Source organism: Podarcis gaigeae (assembly GCF_964106915.1).
Source record: "Podarcis gaigeae genome assembly, chromosome: 2".
In the NCBI taxonomy this organism is placed as follows: Eukaryota; Metazoa; Chordata; class Lepidosauria; order Squamata; family Lacertidae; genus Podarcis; species Podarcis gaigeae.
The window spans coordinates 114,579,335-114,590,853 of NC_139679.1; the positions used below are offsets into that span (position 1 = coordinate 114,579,335).

At 44.9% G+C, this 11,519-nt stretch overlaps 1 protein-coding gene across 3 annotated transcripts; it reads left to right on the top strand.

Moving 5' to 3' along the window:
• Window positions 1-780: 780 nt before the first annotated feature.
• LOC310837635 (uncharacterized protein) lies at window positions 781-7,508 on the top strand. 3 transcript variants are annotated; one of them, XM_083724545.1, is made up of 5 exons: window positions 781-889; window positions 1,997-2,079; window positions 3,297-3,423; window positions 4,138-4,248; window positions 5,436-7,508. In XM_083724545.1, the coding sequence occupies exons 1-5, from the start codon at window positions 838-840 to the stop codon at window positions 6,578-6,580; spliced, it is 1,518 nt and encodes a 505-aa protein (XP_083580671.1). In that variant the 5' UTR covers window positions 781-837; the 3' UTR covers window positions 6,581-7,508. The 3 variants fall into 3 exon arrangements, with proteins under 3 accessions (XP_083580671.1, XP_083580672.1, XP_083580670.1); XM_083724546.1 differs by having other exon boundaries at window positions 797-900; XM_083724544.1 differs by having other exon boundaries at window positions 836-904.
• The last annotated feature ends 4,011 nt before the right edge of the window (window positions 7,509-11,519 follow it).

Here is an 11,519-nt window from a genome sequence, read left to right on the forward strand (position 1 = left end):
ATTTCATAGAATCTCAGAATTGTGGAGTGAGAAGGGACCCCACTCTCTACAATGCAAGACTTTCCAGCACATTTGGGGGGGGGGGGCCGGGAGGAAATTCTGTAGTAATTAGCAAGGCTCTGTATATGCTTTCATCCCTAACGTTATATTTAATTTAATTGTTTTTTAATTATTGTTCCCCCCCTCCCAAATTTTCAGCTGTTCTTATTTTTATCTGTCAGTGGGGAAAGGCGGGGGCTACTTTTAAAATGAGGCTGCTTTTTAAACTGCATTTTAACCTGTATTTTAAATTGGGTCCGTCCCCCCACCTATTATGTTTCCATTGTAATTTTACTGGTGTTAGCTGTCCTGAGCCCGGCTTTGGCCAGGGAGGGCAGGGTATAAATACAATTAAATTATTATTATTATTATTATTATTATTATTATTATTATTATTATTATTATTATTATTATTCGATATACAATATCTTTATTGTCATTGTCCAATACAATGAATTTGAAAAACTACATAAAACATTCAAAAACCCCTAAAAACTCTGAAACCCAATTTTAAAATACAATATAATAATAATAATAATAATAATAATAATAATAATAATAATAATAATAATAATAATAATAATAATAATAATAAAACAAAAAAACTAGGCTGCCCCCACCACGCAAGAACTGCCAAAAGCAGAGCAGGGAAGCGAGGACTACAACTCCCAGAAACCCCCTTTGCCAAACGTAACTTCGCGCAACGGAAGGACGCGGGCCAAAGGACTACAATTCCCAGCGGCCACTGGGCTTCCGTGCGCCCCAGCTTGGAGGAGCCCGGATGCGGGATGGGATGGGATGGAATTGTCAGGAGCGACGCCGAGGAAGCGCCCGCAGGAGCCCCGTGAAGGCGCGCAAGGGGTGGGTGGGCGGGCTGGCTGGCTTTTGGGGGACCCTGGAGGGGCGAAAGACGTCATGGAGCTGGGAGGAGGAGGAGGAGCAGGAGGAGGGAGAACTCCTCTTTTTTTGTAAAAAGGCTCCTCTCTTTGCACGCCCTGCCATTGTTGCTGGATAAGTGCTTTCCGGACTGAAAAATAAAACTAAAAGCGGGGTGGGTGGGGAGACATCCCAGACAAAGAAGGCAAATAACGCCCCCAAAGGAAGTAGCTGAAATGGCTGACCAATGCCCGTGGCTTTTCTGGCTGGCAAGGGGTGGGGGGTCCTTTCCTGCACACTCAATAATAGGATTCCATCAACCTGTTGCCAGTTGTCTCTCCACACTCCCATGCCAACCTTGCCTGGGAGACTGTTGGTCTGCAGTTTAGGGGTGGCTGCCTTCTTGGTCCCGGAAGTCAAAAGTCTTTTTTCCCCTTTTTTTTTTAAGAGGGCACTATTTATCCAGAAGGCTAGTGTGGGCACTGTGGTTAGAGTGTTGGACTGAGACGAGGGAGACTGGGTACCCAATGGCCTTGAAGCTCGCTTGGATATCCCATGATCAGACATATTCATATTCTCTCTCTCTTTCTCTCCTCTCTTCTGCTCTGTTTTCTCTCTGTGTGTCTCTCTCAGCCTGACAGGGTTGTTAACTGAGATCCCACAGCTAATTCTCCCCTGGTCTCCTCGCTGGCCCAAATAGGACTAATTTACCCAGCTAGCCCTGGTGATCATCAAATGTTTATTGGATGGATTTCCCCCCCAAATTGATTTTTGAATTCTGAATTTATTGTTATTCACATTTTAATACCGTATTTTATGCTGTTTTTTGTTGCATCAATTAAGTGTTTTAAATTTGTTGTTAGCCGCCCTGAGCCTGATTTTCTGAACCGGGAAGGCGGGGTATAAATAATTTTTTACTTTTTTAAATATTATTATTATTATTTGGCTGGGGGCGGGGAGAAAAGGGGAAAGTGAAGCAGAGGGTGCTCTGGGAACAAGTGGGGCAAAGAGGGTTGCATGTATGTGGATCTGTCTTGCTGGTATCCCCAATTTTGATAAGCCGCCCTTTGGTCCCCCGCAGAATGCAGAATGATGTCAGCGCTTGAATCCGGATTATCCCCCCTTTCTGTAGAAATGGCCAGGGCAGCGACGGAGCTGGCTCAGGTAAGGAGGAAGGCTCCGCGGCAAGTGCTGGGGAAGGAAAAGGCACCTATGGCTGCTGCCCTGGACTTGAGAGTCAGGCCCGGCTGGGTTCAGCAGGATGTGTATGACAGGCAACTGACCCAAGCCTGGTCCCTTCCCCCTGCTGCTTCTGCTGGACTCTAACTCCCATCATCCCCCTGACCATTGGCAGTGCTGGCCAGGACTGATGGGCACTAGAGTGCAACATCTGGAGGGTGCCAAGTTAGGACAGGCTTTTCCAGAGCATAGGATTGGGCTGGGGGATGCCAAGCAAGCTGCCTTATTTTCTGCTGGGGCTCAGAAATACAGTGGCGCCTCGGGTTACAGACGCTTCAGGTTACAGACTCCGCTAACCCAGAAATAGTAGCTCGGGTTAAGAACTTTGCTTCAGGATGAGAACAGAAATCGTGCTGTGGTGACGTGGCAGCAGCAGGAGGCCCCATTAGCTAAAGTGGTGCTTCAGGTTAAGACCAGTTTCAGCTTAAGAACGGACCTCTGGAACGAATGAAGTTCTTAACCCGAGGTACCACTGTACAGGCTCTGCTGCTCGCCTGATCTACAGAGCTATTGGCATAGGATAGGAGAACCATGTTCAAAAGAATAAGAATTGGGTGAAAAGTTCCTGCATTGCTAAATGGTCCTTGTTGTCCCTTCCAACTCTTGTGATTATAACTCCCATTAAAATAGAAGATGTTGGGTAGGGAGAATCCAGCCTCCTAAGGCCAGAAAAGGCACTTGCCTTTTGTTCCCCGCCTGCGATGTTGAGGTTTACTTATCCTCTCTGTCAGTGCTAAGCATATTTAACATCATAGTGTACATGCTAAAAGTGACCTAAGTTTTCCTTTTGCCGGTGCTTATATAGGCAAAATGACACCTGCCTGTCCAGTAGCAAAGGGCTTAGAACAGGCATAGGCAAACTCGGCCCTCCAGATGTTTTGGGACTACGATTCCCATAATCCCTGATCACTGGTCCTGTTAGCTAGGGATGATGGGAGTTGTAGTCACAAAACATCTGGAGGACCGAGTTTGCTTAGAACTAGGAATGTTACCCATACAAAGAAGTTGTTGTAAAATCACATTTTTTAAGCTAACATGCCACAAATCTTTTCAAACTATTCACTGACTAACTGATTACATTTAAAAAAACAAACCTGAAACGTTGTTCAGTGGGAACTAGACAGAACCCTTTATTCTTACAGAGTCCGGTGACTTTTGAAGATGTGGCTGTGTATTTCACGGAGAGCCAGGGGGCTCTGCTGGATCCAGACCAAAGGGCCTTGTACAGGGATGTCATGATGGAGAACTATGGGAATGTAACCTCACTGGGTAAGGAGTTTGCAGCCTCGATGTAGAGGCCTGATCCTTGCTGAGGCTGTCAACCTATATCTGCACTATGTGGAAATTCTTCTTATGCACCTTTGGAGCTTCTGAGGAATCTCAGATTTCCCCAGGACTCAGTTTGACTAGCACTATTTAAGGAATTCTGACAAGGTACATCAAGTACTCTCTGTCGGCCATGAAGGAGGGGCAGGAAGAAACTTAAACATGCAGTAGAGTTCCCAAAAAATAGACCAGAGGGAATTGTACTTCATCCAGCAGAGCTTTACTGGTACTGAAGGCAAATGAGTATAATGGTCACAAATCCAGCACATTCAGGATTGGCACAGTCCATAAAAAATCCAGTTGCAGCAATTACAATAAAGCTTACAGTATTTATAATAAGTTTAAATGGTAACACTATAGCAAACAGAAACAGAACACCAGAACAAAGGAGACAGAAAAGAGAAAGTGAGTGAGACCCAGGCTCCTCCTTGTCTTACTATTATAGTCAGTATGGCCTTGACAAAAAGATAACAGAAGCAGTTTAAACCAGCTGTACTCAACTTCCCAGAAGAAATAATCCAAACAACAGAAACCTTCCTGTTTCTTTCACATAGAAAGAAACTATCTAGAACCTCTTGAACTAAGCAGAATAGGAAAGATCAATACTTTCTGTACTAAGAAATGCAAACTGACACTCTCACATTGCTTTGCCTACAGGATTTCTGTGCCCAAAGCCTGAACTCATCTCCCAGATGGAACGAGGAGAAGAACTCTGGGTACCCGAATCCCAAAACAGAGGTGAAGCAGGGATCCTTGATGCCTGCTCAGGTAAGTTGTTGGTGATAAAAAAAACCCCTCAGCCAGTTGATGTTCTCCCCTTGCCTCCCTTTTAGTGATTGTCTGGAACACTCCTTCGCCCTTGTGCATTTGTTTATTAATTAAATTTCTTATCCACAATATCCCAGGGCGAGTTACAATAATAGAATCATAAAAACAAGTAAGGCTGTTCCAACCAAAACATAACAGTATAGATTCAACAAAATCATCACCATCCATTTCTTAAATCACTTTTTAACTACCAAGATAATTATGATACAGTGGTACCTCTGGATGCGAATGGGATCCGCAAACTCCATAGAACATAAAACGTGGGTTCTCAGGAGGTTATGGAGTTGTCCTTCGTTGGAGGTTTTTAAGCAGAGGTTGGATGGCCATCTATCAGGGATGCTTTAGCTGAGATTCCTGCATTAGGCCGGGGTGTTTGGGTTTCTCTGTGGAGCGCTGCTGCTTTTTTGTATTTTTATTTTAGATTTTGTTGCGATTTATGTGGGAATCGTTCAGTTTGGTTTTGTGTTTTTTAATGATTCATTTATTGATTTTGACTACTTTTGCTACGTCGTGGGTATGTATCTGTTTCATGTTGTAAGCCGCCTTGAGCACGGTTTGAACTGTGGAAAGGCAGCGTACAGATAAAATTACGCAGGCGTGTATGTATGTACAGTGGTACCTCGGATTAAGTACTTAATTCATTCCAGAGGTCCGTTAACCTGAAACTGTTCTTAACCTGAAGCACTATTTCTGGGTTAGCGGAGTGTGTAACCTGAAGCATATGTAACCTGAAGCGTATGTAACCCAAGGTACCACTGTATATGTACCGTATTTTTTGCTCTATAAGACTCACTTTCCCTCCTAAAAAGTAAGGGGAAATGTGAATGCATCTTATGGAGCGAATGCAGGCTGCACAGCTATCCCAGAAGCCAGAATAGCAAGAGGGATTGCTGCTTTCACAATCCCTCTTGCTGTTCTGGCTTCTGAGATTCAGAATATTTTTTTTTTCTTGTTTTCCTCCTCCAAAAACTAGGTGCATCTTGTGGTCTGGTGCCTCTTATAGAGTGAAAAATACAGTATTTGAAAGGGGTTGGAGTAGATGACTGTTGGAGTCCCTTCCAACTCTACAGTTCTATGATTCCATTCGTTTAGAACATGGACTACGAAATCCTCCTTTCTCCTACCAGGTGACCCTCTGGAAATGGAAGCGTGCCCCCGGTGTGGGAATCGTTGCGGCGTCGTGCCCCAGAGAATCTTGGTGGGCAAGAAATCCTTCCGGTGTCTGGTGTGCGGGGAGTGTTTTGCTCGGCAGCCGGACCCCGTCGCGACCCGTGCGGGAGAAAAAACCTACAAATGCCAGGAATGCGGCGATGGCTTTGAACAGCACGCAGCCTTCGTGAGCCACTGGAGGGTCCACACCGGAGAGGAGCCGTACGAATGCCTGGAGTGCGGGAGGTGTTTCCCTCAGCCCTCGTCCCTCGTGAAGCACCGGCGCGTCCACGCGGCGGCCGGCGGGCCTCGCCACACGTGCCTGGAGTGCGGGAAGGGCTTCGCTCAGGAGTCGTCCCTTGCGGCCCACCAGAAAACCCACCTGCAGGAGAAGCCCCACAAGTGCTTGCAATGCGGGGAACACTTTGCCGACCACCCGGCCTTCGTGAGGCACCAGAGGGTCCACACGGGGAGGAAGCCCTACAAGTGCCTGGAGTGTGGGAAGTGCTTTGCAGACAGGTCGCACGTCGTGGCGCACCAGCGAGTTCACCAGGGAGCCAACCCCTACAAGTGCCTGGAGTGCGGAGAATGTTTTGACCAGCACTCTGCCCTCGTGAGTCACTGGATGATCCACACCGGGGAGCAGCCTTACGAGTGCCTGGAGTGCGGCAAGTGTTTTCCCCGGCCCTCGGCGCTCGTGAAACACTGCCGCGTCCACACCTCTGAGAAGCCCTACACGTGCCTGGAGTGCGGCAAGTTCTTTGCCCAGCAGTCGGGGCTCGTGAAACACCAGCGCATCCACACAGGGGAGAGGCCCTACGCCTGCTCCGAGTGCGGGAAGTCTTTCGCCGACAGCTCCTCCCTGGCCAGGCACAAGAGGGTCCACACGGGGGAAAAGCCCTTCGCCTGCTCCGAGTGCGGGAAGCGCTTTTCGGACCGCTCCAACGTCTTGGCTCACAAGAGGGTCCACACGGGCGAGAGGCCCTACAAGTGCCTGGAGTGCGGGAAGTGCTTCTCTCACCGGTCGCACATCGTGAAGCACCAGAAGTTTCACGTGAAAGAGAAGCTGTCGGCTGCGGGCAAGTTGCCTTGTCCTGGAGCAGTCAAACAAGAAGCGCTCTGAATCTCGGGTGAGGGTCATTCCATATCAAGTGATCCAATTATTAATTAATTTTTTGCCATCCAATTTTCTTTCTTTTTAAAAATATTTTTTATTAGGAATTTCAACATAACAATTTATCAAAAACACATCCTCCTCCTCCTCACACTGAGAGCCGGTGTGGTGTAGTGGTTAAGAGCAGTGGACTCGTAATCTGGTGAACCGGGTTCGCTTCCCCGCTCCTCCACATGCAGCTGCTGGGTGACCTTGGGCCAGTCACACTTCTCTGAAGTCTCTCAGCCCCACTCACCTCACAGAATGTTTGTTGTGGGGGAGGAAGGGAAAAGAGAATGTTAGCCCCTTTGAGACTCCTTCGGATAGTGATAAAGCAGGATATCAAAGCCAAACTCCCCCCCTTTTTTCCCTCCCCCCTCTCCAAAAAAGACACCCCCCCCAGACTTCCCTCAGCTCCTCTCTCTGGTTTTTCAGCACATGTTATTCTTTGCATATTATAAAATTGTAAATCCAATTTTCTTAAAACTTTGTAGACTCTGTACACTTGTTGAATGAGCAAAACTATTTTAAATCTAAACTTTTAATTCTTTCATCTCGTCCCTTTTTTGAAGTATGAAGGTTTGGAATTTCAAAAAACTGACAATTGTGATCATGCCCTACTGCACAAAAACTTTAAAAGCTCAGCCCAGAATGGAGATATTTCAAAACTAAAAAATATCAATCTCTTCAGAAGTTTAATATGATGTGGCACATGATGGATTTCCTTTCAATTTTAAAATTAAGCTAAAAAATTTAAAGGTTCTTTTTAAAAAATCAATATGATTAAGATTCCCCCACCCCAAAATGTATGGAAGATTTCATATTTCTAAGAGCTTCCTGCAAAATTTCATGTTGGGATCTCAATGACATCATAGTTAATAAAAATATTTTGTACGTACCTGTCTGCCTTATTGGATTCTCTTTAGCATAAGTGGGTTTTCTTGGAGTAAAATATAGCAGAATAAACAAGACCTTCAGGCATTTCTTTAAAAAGCTATTTAGTTAAAAGCTAGTCAGGCTTTTCTTTTAAAAATGTATTTCCAAGCAGAACGATAGCTTGCTGAAATCTGGGATCTTCCCTTATACAGTGGTACCTCGGGTTAAGTACTTAATTCGTTCTGGAGGTTCGTTCTTAACCTGAAACTGTTCTTAACCTGAGGTACCACATTAGCTAATGGGGCCTCCCACTGCTGCCGTGCTGCCGCCGCGCGATTTCTGTTCTCATCCTAAAGCAAAGGTCTTAACCCGAGGTACTATTTCTGGGTTAGCGGCGTCTGTAACCTGAAGCGTCTGTAACCTGAAGCATCTGTAACCCGAGGTACCACTGTACTACTTTTTAGGAAACTGAAACTGAAAGCAATATAAAATGGTAAGGTAAAAGTCACTGAATCACTTGACATGGAATGACCCATGAGAGTTGTATTTCCCTATTAACAAATTGCCTAGAGAGTTTTGTGCAGCACTAAGCTTGGAAATGTGAACCCATGTTCTAAATTCTGCACTGGGGAGTTCTCTCAGGTGAATAAACTCTTGAAGCACCTGAGTCCAGAGCTGGTTGCATTGAACAGTGCTTTTTCTACGGTCCTGAATTTGACGTGAATTGAGAGATTTGTGCTTAGGACTGACGTCCTCTGATTCCTCCAGTTTCTCCAGTAACATCAAGTGAAAAGAGATCAGTGGTGTGACATTACTGCACTTGACATTTCCCTGCCTCCCAGAATTATTATTATTATTATTATTATTATTATTATTATTATTATTATTTTCATTTGTTAATTGCTTCCTGCAAAGCATCTTGAAGCAATTTCATAAGTACAATTAACCATATTATTTTTATTTATTAACTTTCGGTCCTGTCCTTCCCTTTCCCAAAGGAGCCCAGGGCAGCATCCGTCAAAAAGCTAAAGCAATGTAATTTAAAATACAAACTTCGTTTAAAAATAATTTTAAAACCACACATGTAAAACAACTGCACACGTAAAAGCAATTAAAATATTATGCAGGCATCTCCCCACCTAACGCAGGGGTTACGTTCTTGGGTACTGCGCATAAATGTGAAATTACGTGTCGTGGGGAACATCGTTTGAAAAGCCTGCAAACACCTATAGCTCTTTAAAACTTTTTTAAAAAAAAACCTTTTCAAAAGCCAGCAGCACTTACCAGACTGGCCTGAATGGTGACTCGGATTTTCTGCATCGCTGGAGGACATTGGAAATGATGACAAGTAGGGTAGACTGATACGCCAAAGTGCCTTGCTGTGAATTTCTTGTCATTTTTGCCCTTTTCATGCCTTCTTGCAGTTTAAATTAGTTTATTTAATTAGGTATCTGAAGAAGTGTGCATGCACACGAAAGCTCATACCAATGACAAGCTGCACAACCGTGAGCTGATTCTCAAAAAAGCGGGCTTTTCTCCTTTGCAAAAGAAGCTGCACAACTGTGAGCTGACCCCCCAAAAAACAGGGCTTTCCCCATTTCCTCCTCTAAAAACTAGGTGCGTCTTATGGTCAGGTGCATCCTGTTGTTGTTTAGTCGTGTCTGACTCTTTGTGACCCCCTGGACCAGAGCACGCCAGGCACTCCTGTCTTCCACTGCCTCCCGCAGTTTGGTCAGACTCATGTTTGTAGCTTCGAGAACACTGTCCAACCATCTCGTCCTCTGTCATCCCCTTCTCCTTGTGCCCTCCATCTTTCCCAACATCAGGGTCTTTTCCAGGGAGTCTTCTCTTCTCATGAGGTGGCTTCTCCTTAGTATTGGAGCCTCAGCTTCAGGATCTGTCCTTCCAGTGAGCACTCAGGGCTGATTTCCTTCAGAATGGAGAGGCTTGATCTTCTTGCAGTCCATGGGACTCTCAAGAGTCTCCTCCAGCACCATAATTCAAAAGCATCAATTCTTCGGCGATCAGCTTGCTTTATGGTCCAGCTCTCACTTCCAAACATCACTACTTGGAAAACCATAGCTTTAACTAGACGGACCTTTGTCAGCAAGGTGATGTCTCTGCTTTTTAAGATGCTGCAGGTGCATCTTAGAGAGCAAAAAATACAGTAGTTGGTCTCTAAGGTGCTACTGGAAGGATTTTTTTTTTATTAGTTCTGGGTCAGAGAGTTAGAGAACTTGTAGAGTCAGAAGGGGCCACAAGGATCATCTAGTCCAACCCCTTCAACGCAAGAATTTTTTGCCCATTGTGGGGCTCGAACCCTTGACCCGGAGATCAATAAGAGTCTTGTGGTCTACTGATTGAGCCATCCATACAGGAAAAGGAGATGCAGCTGACTAGCAGGTACTCCCCTCACATCAGTGTCTAATTTGAGCTTTAGGGCAGGAGTGAGGAACCTCCATCTTTTTCAGAAGTACTACAACTCCCATAATCCCTGTCTTTCAGCTGTCTTGACTGGGGCTAATGGGATCTGGGAGGGCACCAGCTTCCCTTCCTCTGCTTTTTAAGGGAAGCTGTTTGAGAAGCAGTTCATTCTGGTCGTAGGAGTGTATTTGGTGTGGGGCAAGGGGAGCTTAAAAGAGAATAATATCCAATGTGCTGCTACTATTGATAGGAGAAGCTGTGGAAAAGGTTCTAGTTTGCTGAAGGCGATGAGCCGTGTATAGATTGTTCAGGCCATGGCAATCTAAAAGGGTGTGTCGTAAGCCCACAAGGGTGGCTGCCTTTGCAAAATGCTGTTGCCTTTTGATAATTGGATGAATCGTTTGGGACACCTGCAGGCAACTCAACTGCAACCTTTTAAAAAATCTCCCCCTCTGTTTGACTGACATAATTTTGCTTGTTTGTTTAAATCAACCTGGTGTCTTAAATTCTCGACTTTTTTTTTTACTAGTCTACCCACACATGTAAGTAATTTGTAGCAAATCGACATCCAGAAAAATAAAGAACTCAACACTTCCCTGCCTCCTTAAATATAGAGGCTTCCCTTATTGGCCACAAGATAATGTCTCTTTGAGACTGGTTTTAAATCAGATGAGTACTATACATAGTTCCTTATGTTTTAGTGGAGGTGGGGTAGTTTGTTCTTGAAAATATAACATGCATTTAGCTTTCCTTATTTTGGCATTTAAAATGTTTGCATAAACTGAGTTTATTAGCATATGTTACATCTACTTTCCTTGTTATTAATGTAGGTTACCTTTGCTTTGTATCAAAGGATGCAAAGCTTTGAATTTATGTTGTGTCTTTCTTTGCTCCCACCTGAATTAAAATTAAGAAGCACTAACGATGCGAAATTCAGATATTTCCATTTTGTTAATTCTTACTGAGCGGCCCTAATAATAATAATAATAATAATAATAATAATAATAATTTTTTATTTATACCCCGCCCTCCCCAGCCAAGGCCGGGCTCAGAGTGGCTTACAAGCAATAATAAAAACAAGATGAATGATTACAACTTAAAACCAAAAATAAAATACAACATTAAAATAATGGAACATTAAAATATTAAAATGTAGCCTCATCGCAGGAGGAGAAGGAAAAGAAAGGGAAAAAAAGAGAGGGAGGGAATCAAATTGGCTCCAAGCCAAAGGCCAGGCGGAACAACTCTGTCTTACAGGCCCTGCGGAAAGAAATCAGATCCTGCAGGGCCCTGGTCTCATGAGGCAGAGCGTTCCACCAGGCCGGAGCCAGTGTTGAAAAGGCCCTGGCTCTGGTTGAAGCCAATCTAACTTCCTTAGGGCCTGGGACCACTAGGGTGTTGTTATTTATGGACCTTGAGGCTCTCCGTGGGGCATACCGGGAGAGGCGGTCCCGTAGGTACGAGGGTCCTAGGCCGTGAAGGGCTTTAAAGGTCATAATCAGCACCTTAAATCTGACCCTGTACTCCACCGGGAGCCAGTGCAGCTTGAAAAGCACTGGGTGAATATGCTCCCATGGCAGAGACCCCGTGAGGAGACTCGCTGCAGCAT